At 46.5% G+C, this 20,590-nt stretch overlaps 1 protein-coding gene across 3 annotated transcripts in view; it reads right to left on the bottom strand.

Annotated features, from left to right (window-relative positions):
• Positions 1–13,558, bottom strand: part of ZCCHC2 (zinc finger CCHC-type containing 2) — a gene marked incomplete at its 5' end in the record, with an annotated part of 42,528 nt that extends 28,970 nt beyond the window's left edge. For all 3 annotated transcript variants that reach the window (XM_081996785.1, XM_081996786.1, XM_081996787.1), the window contains one exon: positions 12,617–13,558. In XM_081996785.1, the coding sequence (XP_081852911.1) occupies positions 12,617–13,558 (942 nt within the window). The remainder of the gene's footprint in view (positions 1–12,616) is intronic.
• Positions 13,559–20,590: the final 7,032 nt, after the last annotated feature.

Below are 20,590 nucleotides of genomic sequence, written 5' to 3'. Positions count from 1 at the left end.
ACTGACCTTATTTTAAAAACAGAACAGGGTGGGGGACAGATCATGTGCCTTTAGGGTATCTCAAGCTGGACAATTCAATATCATTAGCTCAGAACTTCAGTGACAGTTTACTATTAGTATGAGCTGTTTCAGTTAGTAACCTGTGAAGTCATCTACTCACTACACTCTAAACATACTCTCCTCAATTGTATTCATGCCTGCCACCTCTTCTATATAGGAAACCATGAATAACTTTTCGGACAGCCTATCAGGACATAGGGTCCTAACAGCTAAATCCATGCTCCTCTTACTAACTAAACATTCAGAATGCAACCAGTTGCCACCAACACCCTCTCTTCCACAGAGAAAAGGACATATGGAAAGCTCATCTCCCCCAATATTTGCATGCAGACTCCACAATTATATGCCAAGAATTACTACTGTTTTAATACAGTGCATAAGGAGGGACAGAACAGGAAATCATAAAAGACAAATAACATGGACAGATAAGTAAGAGAAGACAGAACAAGCTAGGCTAACAACGATAAATTAGGGAAAAGTATTAGATGAGCATGGACTTCAAGTGGTTTCTCTAGCGTAACAAGAGCCTAAATGCTTTTTCCCAAATTAAGATAAAACATTAATGTATCAATTTACGTGTTCTTCATTGACCAGGTCATCTTAAAAAAAAAAAGACTAACCAAGCTTCTGTTAAAGCAGAAATGTTTTAAAATGTCCAATGACTTTAGCTGCAACTGTTTTTGCCAGTTGATGAGTGTAATTCCATGTTTCAAGGAAACGACACATTGCCTTAAAAAGATACCTCCACAAAGAACTAGGAAATACTGGAAGTTATTAGTGAGTTTCTGGATTAATCTATTTTAAGTGAGGCACCTCTATTTATTTGTAACAAGTCGTATAACATATGAGCTTAGCAAGTACCTAAATGCCATCAATATGCAAATACCATAATGATGGTAGCAGCATCCACAGCAGCACGGAGGGGAAGAGAGTGTGGTTCTCTGTTTAGCATCATAAATCAACTAAATACTATTTTTTATTAAGCACTGGAAGCTAAAACAGAGGGTAGGTTTCTTGGGAAAGCTTTCAACAGCAGCAAGTTAGAGGATATTCAATGCCCAACAAATATTTAGCAACTGGTCTGCATGAAAACTGGAAGGTAAATAAATATCTATCTTGTTAGTAGCTCTATAAAACAAAATCCCTGGGAGAAATGGATACTTTCTGGAATAAATGTGTATTAAAAGTTCAAAGTCTGTTCCTCTCATTCAGGATGAAGAACATTGCTCCACTGAAAGACCTTCATAAAAGATGGGTAGAGGAAAAATACAAATCTTCAGACAGTACTCTTATTTTTAAATATAGGAAGCATAAGATTCTGAAAATAAGTGCCAGAATACGTGTTACTTTTTTTTTTTCTCCCCCTGAAGGACTTGTGCAACATGGCAGGACAAACCAGCAGCCAAGACTAGTTACTTTGTTTGGTACGAGGACCCCAAAACTGTCACAACAGGCAGACCAGAATAAGGAAGCACAGAGGTGTCAAAAGACATCGGAATCCCCTTGCAGTTTGTGAATTCTACAATGAACTTCTTCAGATTTGACAGATGTGCCAACCAAAGCTGGCTTCATCTTACTAAACCAGCTTTACAACATCTATAGCGTGGGTACAAACTGTGGCAGCTCCTAACAATACATTCAACTTATTTAGAACCCAGTAATTATATAGGCATCAAACCTGCCCTGGGCATACTGCTAACCTAACTCTGATCAGTTACGTCAACAGCAGTACACAATTAGCAAGTGAATATCTATGTGCCTTTAGACCCCACTACAGATGGTCTGAGGAACTGAATGAAATTTTAGCTGTTTCATCTAAATCAGTGTACAGTTTGTGTTCTACACTGAGTGTCAGTAATTTCAGGTTTCAAAGCAATCACATTTAAAATACAGAGCATGCTTTGTTTCCTCAAGATAAAACTCACACAAGTCCCTAGCCACTCAGTAAACCACCTCAGCAAACTTAACTGATCAAAACAGTATTTCATGCTTCAAACATCTAATAAATTATGAATGCAATGTCTGACATGGAATAAGAAAGGAAAATAGCTGTATATCAATGAGATTGCATTTTAACACCTTTAGCAAATTTCCACATTTAATTTAATAAAAATTAAAAAACACAACGCACAAGCATGCTCTGGAGAGAGCCACTTTCAGCCCTCCTCAAAACTCCCACTGATACTGTTTTGCCAGACATTTCATAATAACTGTGGACATAACCAAACCCAAGTACTTCACTTTCCAAATGTTAACTCCTGATCATGCATTATTCACAAAACTGTTGGCATTTGAGCATTAAAGTCACCCTGTCAAAAGTGTGATTCATTCAAGACTGTCCACAAAAAGCACTCGCACTATGATTAACTGGCTGTGTCCAAACTAAGCAAGCTAGGAAGTTCAGCACATATTTTGGTATGAGGGTGAATGTCTTCCTGACATGAAGTCAAACAACTGAATCAAGATTTCTAGCAAAGATCAATGTCAATTCTCTGGCAGAAGTAAGGTCCTCCCTAAGCTACAGCCACATGCTTTGCCAAAAGCAGCTTTGATATCCTTCTTTCACACTGCATACAGAAGACAACAGACATTGGATTAACTCTGACAGAGGCTCTCAAACTATTCAACTTGGTTTACTTTTCTAAGATGTCTTTTTCCACCTCTGAAATATCAGCATAAGAGCCGAGGGCAGTGTTTCATTCATTTTAAGGAACAAGTTGAGACTTCCAACTAATCAATTACTTCTTTTTAAATTCACAAATAGATGTAAAAACAATTGAATTTAAAGTCAGACCTTCCTTAGCATTCAAAATCAGGCTATTTGTTTTGATTAATGGAAAAATAAATTAGTCTATTCTAATAATTAATTGCTAGTTAAGAAGTCAAAGAAATTGTGAGAGATGTGGAAATAAGACTGACTTCAGAGATGTATTCTGCTCAGCTCACATCAAAGAAGCATTAAATACTGCTGCCACACCTCCTAATACTAGAAGACTGCTTCTCACCTAGTATATACATCATCTTTGTAACAGTGTTCAAATGTTTTTGCAGAAAATTAGTAGAATGGTTACTTTTCTATCCATGGCAGAGTTCTGTACCAGGCAAACTACATCCACATTTGGGGGCTTCCTCGAAATTGCAAAATATATTACATGGTTCAAAACTGTATTTAAACAAGTCCTGATATTGATGATTTTATAAATCATCGTAACTGTAAAAAAGTTCATAATTTATTCACTTGAAAAATTCTTCACCTAGAAAGTTAAACCAGTAATACGTACTGCATGTATTCTGTGAATGACAGCTTTCGCAATACTTAGTGGAATGCAGGAGGTAGGCAGTAGGGTAATCCGCGGCAGTCATAGCTTCACCCTTGCAGGCTGTAAACTGTAAGATAGTGTCTGTGCCAGCTCCAGATCCTATCCTAAGCTGCATTACAGCTCTTCAAATTTGGTGTTAGCTGCTGAGACAGTCCTACATCCAACACTCAAAAGTAACTAAAATACAAGTGGCACTGTCAGAGCGGACAACTCTAGCATACAAGACACTGGAAAGTCTAGGCAGTCTGGAGGGCCAGTGAATACTAAGAATGACTTTGTGGGTTGCTACCTGGTGCCAGTCACACCACAAACAAAAGTCCTTTAAAACTGGGTATGCTCCCCGAGGAGTTCCTGTCGATGGACATGCTGTGCAGTGCTAATTGTGCTAGTCATTTCCTGTCAATGAATAAAATGTACTCACACAACACATACAAGTGTAAGGTTAAATCTTGCGTAAGCCTTTCTCACTGTAAGGCTTTTCACATGCAAGGATTCACTGCAGCTCATAGCACTGCTGCTAACGATTAAAATACAGTGAAGCAAGAATGTGGGTGGCCCCAAACCAGTTGCCAGATAATTAATTTGATAATTGCACAGATCTTTGTGACGGGCTAGAGGATTAACCACCTTTCTCCTTGAAAGTGAAATAAGCTAAGAGAGCACTCTAAAAATTGTCTGCTCTCACAATCTAGACCAGAGTTTTGTATCCAAGACATCTTTCATCAAATGGTTGAAAGCAAGTGCCATATTAAAAAAAAACCAAAAAACAAAAACACCACCTATCGCTTGAGATGTTTCCTAGGACTGTAAAGACAAGCACCAAATGTCTGAAGTGGAAGGACGTTCTTCTGCTTGGAAGGACGTTGCTCTGTATAATTAACGTATGTGAGCTGACCAAATCTCAGCTACTCTACACATGACAGATGTCCAACTCTGCCTTCTATTAACATAGATGGTTGATCAAGAAATGTCATGCTGGTATTGGTTTGGCAATAGGTAATGAAATCTGTTATTGGATAGCCTATTAATCATCATGAGCAACTGACTGATGCACATAAGTCCTCTGATGTTTGCATTGCACTTTCATAAAAGAACTATTCATGCATCAGCTCTGATAAGCACTAACAAGGGAAACCTGCTTACAGTAGCTGGACAGCTTGATTAGTTCTACATGCCCAAATATGAAAGATTATTTGTCTGCAAGACTTCAGTGAATGTGCTGTTAGGGACAGCAGGCTGTGCAGATGTACATGAACGAATGAGCTGTGCCAGTTGACAAATGGGAACTGGCAAACAAAACCAGATGAAAGACAGCAGTTTGGAAGAATCAAGGTCTAACTCATGATCACGAGTTATCAACTACAGCATCTGTACCTTAGAGAAATTTGAGTGATGCCAGAATACTCATTAATAGGTGCGGTGCCCGTTACAAGACCAAAGCCATGATTTCTTGAAACAATCCTTACAAGCTACCACCCTTATTGCTTCACAACTGTGATACACAGCTATGTAGCTATCTTAGCACAAAGGCTAAATGACACCTCTTAAGAAGCAACAATCAGCTGAAACTGTACGTGTATTTGTGTGCTGCTGAACCCTCTCTTGATGACAACAGCAGCATAGAGGAAGCCTTACAACTATATCCACACCCTATCACCTAATTCTTGCTGTTGCTTCAATATAGGGATAGAACATTCACGCAGTCTTAAACGGAAGTCCAGCACATGCATTTAATATTCACAAATACAAACATACAGGGCAACAATGCTCCAAAATGTGTTTAATGTTGACAACTGTTGATACAACAGATTGTCTCCCATGCAAAAAATCCACTACTGTCTGGACAAGCTGCTAGCCAAATGCAAGATCAAGACTGAGGACAATTGCCCAACTGACATTGCTGCTAAGTTATACTTCAGTTTGCAAGCTTTGGACCCAGCAATGGCACCATCCGATTGACCTGAGATGCAGAGAGCTGTCCTACAAGGCTAAGAACAGAATCGGCATCAAGATCTAAGACCACAAAGATCTACCAAATGATTTCTCTTTTTGGCCACAGCCCACAAACAACTTAAATGCTTCCTTTTTAACTTACCTTTTCACATGCAGCATCAACCTCCAGAACAATAATGCTTATTCCACATAGAATCACAGGCTGGAGAAATGGGCTGACAGGAACCTCATTAAGTTCAACAAGTGAAAGTGTACGTGGGGGGGAACAACTGCAGGCACCACATAAGCTGGGGCCTAAGCAGCCAGAAAAGAGGTTTGCAGAAAAGGGGACACAGGGACACGCCGCCCCCCACCCCCCACACACCTCACCCCCCCATCCCCCTGAAGGGAGGGTGCAAAGAGGATGGAGCCCAGCTCTTCTCAGTGGTACCCGGCAACAGGACTAGAGGCAGTGGGCACAAACTGAAACACAGGAGGTTCCCTCTGAACATCAGGAAACACTTTTATACTGTGAGGGTGACCAAGCACTGGCAAAGGTTGCCCAGAGAGGTTGTGGAGTCTCCATGCATGGAGACACTCAAAAGCTATCCAGACATGGTCCTGAGCAAGCAGCTGTAGGTATCCCTGCTTAAGTAGGGGGAGGTGGTGGACAAGATGACCTCCAGAGGTCCCAGCAAACCTCAGTGATTTTGTGGTTCTGTGACCAGGCATAGAATCCCACAATACACGAAATAAAAAGCCTGACCAGTTGAACGTATGGTTCAAATGGATCATGTGCAACTGCCCTATTAGCTCGTATCTAGTAAGCTGGACTGCATAGAGAGAACGCACAATTGCCCAAGAGTACTTTAAGGCATATTTGTTTAGCGAAACTATTTTAAGAGCTCACCTATAAGAGGCAGCAACCAAACACTACAAGACAGACAGAAACCTTTTGAAAAAACATCAGCTGATTCACAGAGGAAAAGCACACCATATGACAGCTTCAGCAACCACATATTGACTAACTTATAGCACTGTGAAATAGTGACAATTTTGAGGCAAAGGGCATACCAACCTCTTACGCAGCATTAACAACTTCAGCTATCAAGGCCTATTGCAATTACACTTGATGTACCAGACATGTCAGCTACAGCAATCATTTACAGTTCTGGGGGGATATCACACTTTGTGTTTGCTAGAAACGCAGCACGTTCTTTCTCCAAGCCCCACCTGCATCTGAACTTTTAACTGGACTTAAATCACAGTTTCAGCCCAACCTAGCTAGGCTGTGACAAAGTAGAAAACTTGAAGCTAAAGCCAGCAACGCAATAGTTCAGATGCTACTGCATCACCAGTTGGTTGCTCATCCAATCACTTTGTGCAACTTCAGTACTGTTACAATTATCTGTTGAGTGAATAAAATTACTTGAAAGTATTAGTTCAGACTGATACAAAAAACTATTCTCACAACGGTGATGGAAAGATTTTAAAAACATTTGCCCCTTCAGAATGGTTCACTGAAGTACAATTAGTACTGAGAAGAGACGATGCCTTCATTACCAATTTTAACTACTGGCAGAGGGTAATATGTAATTTTGTCCAATTCTGGAACTTGAGAGGTCTAAGCAGAATAGCTCAAAAGTATTCTTTCACGTATGACAGTTCCACATAACAGAAAGTCTCTGTCATGTTCTTATCTCACTCTTAAGACACTTCCCAAGGCATTATATCTCCTTTCACTATTAAAAGTATTTTTACTTTCTTCTCCAAAAAAGGACAAGATTAAGAGGTTGACGAAAGGCAAGAAGCTCACGAAGGAACACAGCTTCTAGAGCTATCTCTGAGCTTGTCCTCTGCAAGTACAAAGCCTTAGACTTGGAGGATACTACAGAAATTCACCAAGTCTTGAAGGAAAAGCAGACATTTAGCATTAATTGTAGTCAACAGAGAATCAACTGTGGTGCTTTCTAGAGCGGCTATGGCTAGACACTGATATTGGCAAGTAAATGAGGAGACAGATTTAAGTAGACAGAATCCTACAGAATTCAGTGGTTTCACAGATACAACCATCTTTCCTGCAGCTCTTTAGAAAGAGCTGAAAGTCCTCGGTACTCCAAGCCCACTGAGATCCTGCTATCTACAAATAAGTAAACACTGGGCAACACTGAAAACCAGAGCACAGCTTAACAACAGTAATCTAAATGCAAGCATGTTAGGAAGTCATGGGTATATTGTCAACGCCCTCAGTGCTCATTTAGTATGTTGGAGAAGAAACCAGCATGGTAAATAGCAGGAGGCTGATTAACCCTGGTATAAAGGAGCTGAGCAAGGCTACAAACTTGTCTTGTCCTAACACCTCATACTTAGAACTAAACGACTAAAACAACTGACAGCAGTGAAAGTTTTTACTCTGCAATTTCCTGGAGCATGCACATTTACACAGAAGTCTTTCATTTTAGGCATTGTCTTTTATCTAGTTATGACTTCCTTTCCAAAAAACTTCCAGTAATGTTTCTGGAAATCCTTAACTCCTGTTTGGAGTCAGAGAAATCCCTGTTCAGAGACAAGGGTGTTAGGTTCATTCAGGGAGCCAGAATACTTTTTATCTCGGTATGCAAAACTTGTAAAACATTTGTGTTTTCCTGTAGCATACCACCATTTTAAAAGATCTTTGCCCAGAGTAAAACGACTTTTTTTATATTTCTGTCTCCTATTTAAACCAGAGTCTGAAGACACACTTCTTATACTCAACTCTATGACACTAAAAAGAGTACACTGCAGCTTCAAAATGGGATTGCCTGTATTTTTGTTCCCACAGACAGAGCTCTTAGATTCTAAAATTAAGTTCTACTACCTTGTTCCGCTGCAAGTCACTGAAGATCAATTATAAAAGCTCTCTGCTAACTTGCAGACAAAATATCCTATAAATAGAAGCCTACTAAGAAAAATACTCTGTAAATAGAAACTTTCCCTTTGTTAGTAAGTACAGACTTTTTCTGTAAAGAATCCTCCAGTCAGGTAATTATACTACTATTCAGCAAACCATTATCTCCAGGAGATTGCGTATTTCAACAGAACCTTAGTTCTACTACCGTCAAGTATGCCTGATTAAACGTTCCAGTGTCTAACACAAGCCACATGTATTATGTTAGCACATACTCAGACCACCTTCAGCACTTCAGCATTCTGATCTCAGATCTTGGATGGGATGGAGCAAGATAAGCAATAAAGTCAAACAGCGTCGATACTGATGCACTTACTAAACAAATATAATCAACACAAGAGTTAAGCTATGTGTTCTGTTACTTAAACCAATATATACAATGGTATCAGCACACTCTTTGCCCATTAATGCTTGTTTTATGACTACAAATATGAACGCTGATTTATTCTTATACTTCAACTTTAGATTCAAAGTCCATCTGCAAATAGTATCATTTCTACCTTAAGTTAAAAAAAGTATGTCAGAACACTTTCTTGAAGAAACAAAGTTCATGCAATTACAAGGCAACCCTACCTCTGCCCATCCCACTCTAACAGTCCTATCTCCTACAACTTTTCCATTTATCAGCCATTTCCAACTAAATTTGTTAAAATGTATCCCTAAGAACTGTTCTTAAAGGGTCATTAAAATAACAGACCAAAAGAGCAGCAATCCTATTAATCCTTTGTCAAGAAGCAACTTTAATGTGAGCTCATTCTTACCAGATGGCACGGATCCTTTCCAGAAAACATAATCCATGTTATGGAAAAAAGCAAATTGCTTTATGTTGTAGTAAATGACCCACAAATTATTTGTAGGTGAACCTGCTGCTCATTACAGCTACATGTCACAGCTCCCCAACACCTCAAACCAAGCCATTTTGTTAGATACGCCACATGCAATAACACAGTCCTTGCCCTAAGGAATTTAGAACCTAAACCTGACAAATCAACTACCTGGTTCAATTCCAGGTCTGAACTCCATCACCTCTGTAGGTTGATTTCACATCACCGCTGCTTGGTATTATTTCACGGGTCATGTGAGCAACAGTTCTCCTACCCTCTTCAGACAAGACGACCTGAGAAAGCCTGGGAGCGTTAAGGAAGGGAAGACAGGAGCTGAGCTAGCTGCCTCTCAGCACAAAACTTCTCTTGTAGTCTATCTGCTCGATAAACCGGGCACACCGCAGCCCCTCTCCGGACAGGCCGTGCTTGCAGCAAAGCCTTCCCGCAAAGCCCCTCCGGGGCTCTCGCTTCGGGAGAAGGGCGGCGGGCCCCCGGCGCTCCAGGCGGGGACAGCTCCTCGCACCAACGCCCAGGCGGACCCTCCGGGCCCACAGCGCCGGGCGGCACGCTCCGGCACGCCACCCTCCCACTGGGCGGCCGGGAGCGCGGGCCTCCTCCAACCTCCGGGGGCGGCGGAGCCGGCGCGTGATTGGGCCCACGCGCCGCTACGTTAGGGCGGAACGGACGAGACCCTTCCGTTATGCAACAGAGGATGCCTTCCCCTCCGCCCCCCCCCGCCACGGCGGGACGGAGAGGAAACCGCCCTGCGGGCACGTGACCAGGAGCGCAGGCTCCGCCGCCGCCATCTTGAACGGGGGCGGGAAGCAGCGGTGACCATTAGTCACTGCATGACCGCCTGGCGAGCGGCTCGCCGGGGACCGGCCCTTTCGCCCCCACCAGCACGGCGGCGGCGGGCGGAGGAGTACAGGGGCTGTGCCCTCACGGGGCGGGGGAGGCGTCATGACCGATCCGCCCGCCCCGCAAACAAAGCGAGAGGTCACCCCCTTCCCGTCGGCCGTTACGGTGTTCTCTGGGCTGTGGTCTTCCCCCGCCTGCCCCCACCCCTTATCGGTTCTTCAGCCGCCGGCTGTCCCTATTTAACAAGGGGAGAAGAAAGTTCAAGTCCTTCCAGGTGCGGCCATTACTAAACGTGACAGGAACCGCCCGCTCCGGGCACTTCCCGTGCCGCCGTGAGGCGCGGCGGCCGGCGGCCTGGCCCTTGGGGACACGGCCCAGGCCGGGGTGTAAAGCTGCTTGTACCGCACGGCTGAGCAGGTTACAGCCAGAAAGGGAGCCCTGCCGAAGGAAAATTCGAAAAGGTCTTTATGAAGCGTTTTAGTTCACAAATGCAGAGCCCTGAAAGAACTTAAATTTCAGAGATTAACGGAGGCCTGTGGACACCTGACAAGACTTTACACCGAGTCCAATTTAACAGTACAGCTGCATTCTGCGGGGAAGTCTTTTAACCGTGCTACTAACTCCATTTCCTCCAGCGTCTCATCTGCGAGAGTCCCACTGCCCTTAAGAGCATGAACTGAAACACTCATCAGAAACCCACTGACCCCTCTGTTGCCTGTCAGCCATCATCACCCAAGAGAGGCTCTGCTGTAGTTACAATTTAATTATTAAGAAAGAAAAAAGCCTAGAGAAAGGATGCTGTTTCAGTCCTCTGTAGACACTAGGTAATACTGTGACACAGATGTTCAGCCAAGCTGATTTGGGTCTGTCCGTGTTCCCTGAGTAAATGAAACCACCACAACTTGGAAGGCTGCTCTTATGCCAAAGCCAGAACACTGCACAGAACAGACTTCAATTCCAATAGTTCATGAAAGCCTGATCTCCTACTGCATTTGGTGGGACAGGCTGAGCAGCTTACAGTTGATGTGCCAGTTTCAGGCAAGAAGCATGTTTCCAGTTATTCGAGCTTCAAACCCAGCAAGAACAGTGTCCAGCCTTACCACTTCCTGCAACTCGATCTTCTGCCCCTAAAGATGGGCTTCCAGGATTCATTTTGGGATACAGCTAGACTTGATGCAGGTCAAGGAGCCAAAATAAACACTTTTTGGACTTATGCTATGAATTCGTTATAATCTCAGTGCCATAGCATCTACCCACTAGTTTGTGACCTGCCAAATGTGCTGTGGCCTTAAAATGATACAAGCATTTACTTAATGTATTTGAAGGCTTAGAAATTCATCCCAGTCTCCTCCAAGTGCTCCTCAAGAGCATACCCCGTCTTTACCAAACAGAAAAAGGGGGCATGCCTTTCATATGGCTGGCAGCATAAAACAGCTTTCTATGAGCAACTGAATTGCATAGCACTGCAAGGAAACGTAGAAACAAAACCAAAAAACCCCCAATCCTTAATGTTGTGTACCTTTTTCTGTTAAGTACCCGATAAAAACCTGATGTGCTCAGATGAATAGCATTATAAACACCCATCTTCCAGCCCTTTCTCCCTCTGTGCATGAGAGGCCATCTATAGTCCAAAAACTGCAGAGCTCCGAGACGATGGCTTGGTTGCATAAATATGGGGCAGACTGTAAAACCAACGCTCCTCAAGAAGGTAGCAAGGAATGGCCCTGGGGGAAAACCCGAGTTTAAACATAGCTGCTGCACAGGAGAATGCTTCAGTGCCACTCACTGAAAGTCTTCATTCTCGGCGACAGCCGCCTTCTAGCAACAAGTGGCACATCTGCTTCCAAGATGTGCTTTGCCGTTTCCTGACAGCCACCCAGAAAAATCATCTTTCCTCTGAACAGAAGCTCCAGTTGTGACATTTTAATTTGCTCCTTCAGTAAAACGATTACTACCCCTTCCCAAACGTCTGCAGCCACCTTACTGAACGCGGTTTTTCAGAGAACCAGCCTTAGAGCCGCTGGCCCCTGACCGCTGCCCTGAACCTTGCCAGGTCCAAGACTAAGTCTCCTTTTTTTTTTTTTTTTTTTTTTGGTGGGGGGGGAATTATTTCAACGCATTCTGTTGTTTTAAGCCCCTAGAGAATGCTCTCTTAGACTGTGTGGTTTCTATCCAGCATTATTATTATTACTATTACTATTATTATTATTTTTACAAGTTTAGTCAAGCTGTTGCTTGTACTTCTGCCTGGTACAACTCCTTCAGTGGCCTATAGCCTACGAGGCAGTCTCTCAAGCTGCAGCAGTACTCTGCACCTTGTGCTCCAGCAACACAGCATTCCAAAAGCAGCGCTCCAAAAAGCATGGCAGTCTAGAAAAAGAAGTCCGCCCTGCCTCCCCGATTCTACTACGTCATAATCAGGCACTGTTATGTCACAGCCAGAAATTCGTACTAGAAACTACAGCAGCTGTAGGGGTGGCCGGGGCCTACACTGCCCGGGGGCGGAATAGGCCGAGCAACGAGGCGAGACAGGAGGGGCCACATCCCAACGGGGGGCTCTGGGGAAAGGCAAGCGGCCGCCCTCAGCTCCCAGAAAACCTGGAGGGGGTGAGGGAAGGAGGAGGAAACCACCCGATGAAATGGCGCAGGGGCAAGAGGCGAGGACGCAGCGTTACCTGGGCCTGGTGGCGGCCGAAGCCCTCCTCTTCCTGGTCCCCGCACAGGGCCCTCCGCAGCCGTTCCAGGTGCTCCCGCAGGGTGACCCGCTGGTGGAAGGAAAAGGCCGGGTGCAGCGAGGCCATGGTGAAGAGCAGGAGCAGCTCCTCCTGCGCGCCGAAGCCCAGGCTCTGGGCGGCAGGGAGGGTGGCCTGCCCGTTTTCCCCAGCTCCGTCCATCACCACCACCACGTCCTCCTCCTCGGCCCCCTCCTCCTCGGCAGCGCCCGCTCGGGGCCGCCGCGCCGGGCAGCTCTGCAGGATGGAGTCCACCTGGGGCAGGAGGCGGTGGAGGCGACCGGCGGCCTCACGGTTCTCGGAGCCCAGCAGGGCCAAGTAGACGATCAGCTTGGAGCGCACGGCCGGGTCGCGGAAGTCGCCGAGCTGCCCGGGGTCGCTGAGCCCGTTGGCCTTCGCCTCCGAATCGCGGAGGCAGTGGTAGTCCTTGCGGGCCAGGTCTTCCAGGCAGGAGCCCAGGAACCGCAGTTCCAGCGGGTTGCACAGGTCCAGCAACCCCACCATGAACTCCAGCCGCTGCGCCGAGCCCAGCACCAGCCCGAACCACTCGTACACCGTCTCCTTGTCGGTGCGGGCGGCCGCCGAGCCGGGCCCGCCGCCGCCCGGAGCGGCGAGTGCGGCGGGGGAGGCCGGTGGGCCAGGCCCGGGCCCCGGCCCCGGCCCCAAACCGTGCAGCTGGCTCGGCCTCTCCAGTCCGCACCCCCTCCCCGCGGCGGCGCCCCCGCGGGCCGGCGCCCGGGGCACCTGCTGCAGCTGGAGGTGACAGTCCAGGGCACCGCCGGGCTCCTTCAGTCCCAGCCCCGCGGCGGATGCCGCTGCCGCCGCCTCTTCCACCGCCGCCGCCTTGTGGCTCGTCTGCTTCAGGGGCAGCTTCATCTTCAGCATCCTCGGCACGGGGGGGGCGCGAGCATCCGACGGGGCCCGGTTCCGGGTGGAGGCCCGGCCGGGGGCGGCGGGGGGACGCGGCGCGGCCGGGGGCGGCGGTCAGGAGGAGCCGCTCATGCTGCCGCGGCCCTGCCGGCGCGGGAGAGGCGCGCGCAGGGGCAACGGTCCCGGCGTGTGCGCGCGTGGGGAGTGGGCGGGAGGGTGGGGGAAGGGCGGGACTCGCTCGCGGCGGCGTCTGCGGCTCCCGCAGCGGTTCCCCCTCCCCCCCTTCCCTGGCACCCGTGTGCGCGCGCCCGGCGGCCCTCGCGCGCTCGCAGAGCGAGAGGCGGCCGTTGGCGCTTGCGGCCCCGGCCGGCGCGGAGTGAGCCCGAGCTCCCGGCTGGGGGCAGGGCAGGGGGACACGGCCAGGAGGGGGCGGGCGGAGCGCGCCTCTCCGCCTATCGGCGCCGCTGACGTCAGCACGCTCGCCAGCGTGCGCAGCGCCCGCCGTCGGGGCCTGGGCAGGGCGGCTGCGGCGGGCTTGGGCCTGCGGCAGCCGCCCTCCCTGCGCCTGGGCGGGGGAGCGGGGCCGGGGTCCCGTCTGCGCGCGGCAGGCGCCCGCGCCCAGCGCGTGAATAGGCGGAGGCTGCTTCCGCCGCCCGGGCCACAGCTCGCGCCGTGCCGCGCGCGGGTTTCTGGAGGCAGGGCAGCCCTCGTTTCCCTGGCTGCGGCCGCTTCTCGTCGGTGGGAAGCAGTTGTGCTTGCCCCCGGGCCGCGGGAGCTGAGCCGGGCGGCTCCCCCGGCCCCAGCGCGGCGCGTTCAGGCGGGGGTGCGCTGCGCCGTGTGGCCGCGGAGCCGTGCCCCACCCTCCTCCCCCCCCGCGGCGGGTCGGTGTCGGTGGCCCGACTCCCGGCTGAGCCGCGCGTGTGCCGCCTGAGTTCAGTTACGCTGACAGAGGGAACGGCGCAGCAGCTTATCTGCGACCAGCCGAGGAGCAAACTTCCCCCTCTCCCGGCTAAGAGATTCTCCCGAGATAAGGCCGTATGCTGGCCGAGGACTAGGCTTTGGTGCGCAGGGGCACCTGGGTTTCGCCAGAGCGGGCAGGACTGGGCCCAGAGCTCTGCCGCACCGATGGAATAATGCCAATTACAGAAACGTGGCTGCTACAGGCTTTTACATTTCTGATGCAATTGGAACTGTTGTTATCATAAGGTGTCTCGTTTTTAAATTATTACCTTTACGGTACCATGTGGCTTTCTACCAAGCTGTTTGACAATAGGGAAATCCAGGGAATACTACAGGAAAAAGTATGGCAAAATGGCTGAGGGATAGTCTTGTCATGAAATAGGAGGCTTGCTTTGTTCTCCTTCCCCCTGTTCTGTTCCCAACCGTTGCGACCCACGACGACGACGAGTCTACAATTACAAGATTAAGCAGTACTCTTGAGTAATCAGAAAGTTGCAATGCTCCTTGCTTCAGTTCCCACACATTTACATAAAGATGGTATATTTGAAAACAGAAATCAAGCCCGTGGCTTGCAGAACAACACAGTGAAGAATAAAATGTGTTTTAATTACAATTATGCAAAGCAGCATCCCTGAACTGCTTACAGCAACAAAGTATAAATTGCCAACACTAACTCCCCCTTATCTATCTGTCCAGAAGCCGATCGTGCTACAATCAAAGCGGCTGCTTATTAAACAACTAAGAAAATGTCACATGGATTCTAATAATCTTGTATGCATCACTCAGATTTGCCACAGAGCAGTCTTGAATAGTGGTTATAGACTAAACCATATCCTGCATTTTAATATATATGCAGCAAGCATATGGGTTTTATTAAAAAAAAATTAAAAGGACTAATTTGTAGTTACCATACATTAGGTTTATGCATTCTGAATTGCTGCTCACTTCTCTTCCAGTAACGCAAATGGACTTGAACCTGACTGACAGCAGCTCTCCTTGTTCATCAGCGTCACAGCAGCACCGTCACTGTTGTCACAGCCTCTTGGCATCAGCAGGGGAGTGAGAAAGGGGTCAGGTCCTACCCCTTCATCCCAGACCCTGCTGGTCACAGGGCCAGGAAGGTGCAGAATAGGTGCAGAAAGTCTCATAAAGCCATTTTATCCTCCTTTATTTTATGCCGTTTGCTGGTCAGGGCCTGGTTGGTCCCATGAATCATTCCAGATCCCTACAGTTATTGTAGGGATATTGTAGCCACCTTATTCAAGGCAGCTATCAAAATACCCCAGGATACTATTTTCTTACCGTGTCATTATGAAGCAGTAATTCTAGAATTACATCAATTCTTGTCATATTGTCATGATTATTTTTTTCAAAGGAAAATTCCCGTGGCTGTCACAGGGAATGTGCCAAGCTGGAATCATGGAAGCACAGAAACAAGGCTTGAAGTTTCTGCTTAATAATTTGAACGGATATTTTGTCTGAATAGAATTTGCAGGATCAGACTTACAACGATACGAACATTAGAAATAACGTTTCATACTTTGAGAATACATGATTCAAATAAAACCTGACATAGTTCCAAAAAGATAACACCATGGGGATTGAAAAAGGAATTAAATTTTGGGGGAAGGGGATGACAGAAAGAGGAGGTCCGCTGCTCCATTCATAAATCCACAAAGGAAAGATAAATTGCACACGGGTGAGGGTAGCAGTTGAAAGTGCACTCCCCGAGTCCAGAAAATACTTGAGCCCATCCCCATTTGTGATAGTTCCCAAGCTGCTACTTTGTTTCACAAATAAGTTTAGGAACCGGATTAACTCGGCCCTTCTTAATTTCCCCTTTCTTAATGGCTTAAACTATGATACTTGAGAAAAACAGATTTGAAAGATGTGAAGTCAGGAAAGGAAAAAAGGAAAAAGGAAAAGGAATAGCATGATAAAGCAAAAAGAAAAGCAGTGATATTCCAAGTGGATTTACAAGTATTTTGGCAGCTGAGGGAGGTGGCAGCCAGAAGAAATGTGGAAAGAGAATTGAAACTTGAGTGCCCAAGTGAAATGAAAGTGAAACTTGGGGCTGTGAATGACAGGAGGACACCGGGGAAAAGGCATGAACACTGACCAGCTGCTGAAGCCCGAGCAGCTGCTCTAGAATTTGACTCACTGGCAGCTGCCCCTGAGTTTTTTTAACCTGATTTTCTTAAAGTATAGTTTGCGTACGTCTTTAATGGCTGTTGGGCCTACAGTTATGCCGACTCGGGGTGAGTACGGTACAGAGCCATAGAGGGAAAAATACATCTGTAGTCTCTCTTTAAGTTGAAAGCCAAATGGACTCTGACACAACACAGAGCAGGCAGAGGAGCAGGCAGAGGAGCAGGCAGGACTCTGATGCAACATGGAGCAGGCAGAGGAGCAGGCAGGACTGACACAACACGGAACAGGCAGAGGAGAAGGCAGAGGAGCAGGCAGGACTGACACAACACAGAACAGGCAGAGGAGCAGGCAAGACGGTGCCGCCCGTCCAGGAGCCCTGCAGCCTGGCTCTGGGAGCCTGGAGTGCAGCAGGGCTCCGGTCTCACGCCCCAGGTCAAGGGCCAGAAATGGGCCATGCGGAGCAGGATGCCGTGTCTGAGGGAGTCGCCATTGCCACAGCTGGATTTGCAGTAACGGGGCTAGTGACTTTTCCGAGCCTTCTTCCACCCCGCTGTCTTTTCACCTCTACGGTTATAACCCCTGCTCAAATTATCAAAGCCTCGGAGCCTCCTGAGTGCGCACAGGCTTCATCGCTGATCTAGAGATGTTGTCCTTATGGATAGATCCTTCTGTGAATCTGACTGCCGCAGGCTGCTGGCTCAGCTTTTACACCTAGCTGTGACCACCACCATTTGGATGAATGAGCTGTGGAGCACACACAAGCGGAAGAGCCCTGATTCCTGTACTTCGTGTGGCAGCACGCTCTGTACGAGCAGCCACAACGTGTCTTTTGAGTGAAAACAACCTCCCTAAGTTCTTACAAAGAGGTCAGCAAGCATTGTGGGATTTTTGTTCAGCAGGCCTAAAACTTCTCCAGCAATGCTTTTAGAAGGGAGAAAGCCGTTAAGAAGAATAAAAAGCGTGACACTGGGATGCTGGCAGAATGCTGAAGCTAAAAAGGAGGAACTAAGAAAGTAACCTTCAGCACTATTCACATACATTTCTTTTGTTTCTTAAATTGCCCTATATTTTAAAATACTGACTTCTGACTAAGGCAGTCAAAGATTTTCCGTTAATTTCAGCAACATATAAAACCAGATTTATAGTCTCCATTTGTTTGTTCCTCAGACACTACTAAGAATCTGCTAAACCCGGTTTCTAAGGATGTGAATGAGGTTAATCTGTGGCCTATTTAAAAATCACTTAGGGAGGCTGTAGGATATATATATATTTCATGTAGAGTAATGTATGTATATATTTCATATATATCAGGATATATATTTTGTTTTCATGTTGATCCTGTTCCCCAGCTACTGTCTCTGCTATTAGTGTTTTTACTTTTACAAAAAGCTGTAACAAATGCTCAGTGAGGATCTTTGCATGGATTCCCATACTACAGGGTAGAAGATCTGTAAGTAGGGAAACAAAAAGCTTCCTTTCCTCCTTTCCTCCTTTCTTCCCTTTCCCAGACTGTAGGAAGATCAACTGCCTCTTTACACAAAGTTTATGCATTTAATTCAGTCAGTAATACGAATGATTATTGTCAGGTCTCTCAGCCAAACTCCCAGGTATAAGGGAATTGTTTCAGGTAATGTCACACAAATGTCACACAAAAAAATAACCTGGAAGAAAATATAAGTTCCCTGATAAAGCTTTGGAGCAATTTTGCTGACTCATGATTTGCCATTTATCTCGTGATAGTTGTTGGTGGTTTTTTGCGTATCTTACCTTTTGTGAAACAGAAGGTAGTTACTTTTTAGCCCTGATATCTGGAAGAAAAAATCTTGAGAACATGACAGCTTGAAACTTGCTAAAAATGGAACCTGATAAATCAATAGGTTGTTATTACTTATTTTTCTATTCTTATTGGGGTTTCAGTATTTGAGCTGGTTTATTCTTTCTTTGGTCCTCTCTTTCAGCAGGAATTGAACAAGCTTACCTTTGAAAACTAAAGACATGTTTAAGAAATGACGTTTTTTCAATATGCATTTGTGGAATGAAGACAGGCATTTTTAGGACTTTATATTCAATATGACTAGTAAAATGCAGAAGATGACCTGTAGTCCTAAGTATGTCAGCATCCTGTGCAGGAATAAACGTACAATTTTAAACACAGTTTAAATAGTTTAAACATAGTTTTGGATTTAAAGTTACTGAAAAATAAGTTCAGTGTAGGCAGAGGGTGTGTTCCCAGGATCAACTTCATTATGAAAGACTATTTCTAAAGTCAAAGTTGTTGGTTATTCATTTGCAAAGGTCACCTATCCCAGGCCTCTTTGGTAAGCGTGCCAATAAAGGTACGGTTACGAAACATGGTTGCAAATTTCAGCTCACCGTTCAAGAGGAGCTGAACTGAAGCCGCAGTCTTTTACATAACTGTCAAATGTGAATTAGTACTATTTTCAACTGGATGCAGCTCAGGAACATAGGAAACATGGAAACATTACCAAGCGGCTGAGATAGGGGGGCCTATTTCAACTTCTGGGCGAATGGAGCGGGTTCCTTACCTGCGCGGCATTCCAGCCTGTGGTATGCATGGCAGTCTGTATCGGTTTGCTTTTCTCCATGTAAAATAATAAAAGTTATCAAAAGAATTTAAGGAGAGTTAAGGATATGGTAGCACTGGAATATTCTTATCCCTTGGATCTTCTGGCCAGCAGTTTCCCTATGCTGGTAGAAATTCTCAGTGGGATTTTACCATTGCAGAGCACAGCCCGCACTGATTCGAATCAAGCTGAGTTCAGGCCGGTATAAATTGTGCAGTACCAGAATACATTGTACCTGGAACTGAAATTTGCACAGAAAGCTACTGCCTGATCTAGATGACAACGCAGTTTCGGGGAGGAAAGCAGTGGGATTTCCAACACCATTCAGCTTCGGGCTTTCTAATATTCCAGCAAGGACAGTGGTGAAACACCCGTGACCCCAGGGAGTTACAGGTGAACCATCACTGTGTGCTTTCACAATGAGCACATGAACTCGTGCAACGTGGGCAATCTGCATGCACGGCTCCCCTAACGCCAGGGCTTCGCTGCCATGGGAAGTCCTACTTAAACAAGACCATTAGACAGAAGACCATTTAAGCACATGGCCAAACCAGTCTCTGTTCTAGTTAGCAGTGAAGTACGTCCTTAAACATAAGGCAGTGGAATTTAAACACCTACACAAAGAAGAAAAGACTTAGGCCACCTTAAACATCTGATGAAAGTTAATTGAAATCTGTTCTGAAATGAGGGCTCGCAGGAGGAATGTGGGTGTGGCTCAGGCACGCAAGAGCCTAAGCACCAGGCCTGCCCGATATTAGTCATGTACGTGGTAATTATGTATGCAGTGAGCACCCGGGAATTAAACCCTCCGGAGAGGTTTATTGGCTGGATTATTTCATAATCTCTACACGTGGGCCAGGAGGAGAGCAACCTGACGATCAAACCATAAGGAACTGTCGTGAGCACTGGATGTTCTTCAGAGCAAAACTCCCACCGGTGTGGACTCAAAGGTACTGGGGGAAGAAGCACTACATCCTGACCTTTAAAACGTGCAGTCACAGTCACAAAGACCAAGAGATGCCAGCATGAGCTGCAGAAGAGTCATGAGTCACTTGTGAGATTTGTGCTGCAGAAGGAACACGTTATCCCTTCGCTCTGCTGGTAGTGCCAGTCTCTTTCTGTCTGAAATGATCCATCTGCTGCTGCCCAAATTAGACACACAGCTCTTGCTGTCACTGTGCGAAGCAGTAGCCGTCAGTGCTCAGAGCATGGCGTTCTCCATAGCTCCAGCCTTGCTTAGCATCTTACCTACAGCCAGGGAAACCCCCTTGTGCCAAGTGTGGCTTATGCCCCACTGAAGCCCTCAAAAGGGGAACTGTTGTTGCGACTGCTAGAGCCAATTTGTCAACGC

Source organism: Phaethon aethereus, assembly GCF_964289735.1.
Source record: "Phaethon aethereus genome assembly, chromosome: 2".
In the NCBI taxonomy this organism is placed as follows: domain Eukaryota; kingdom Metazoa; phylum Chordata; class Aves; order Phaethontiformes; family Phaethontidae; genus Phaethon; species Phaethon aethereus.
Note: the sequence above shows the minus strand (reverse complement) of the source record. Positions and strands in the feature narration are given on the sequence as shown.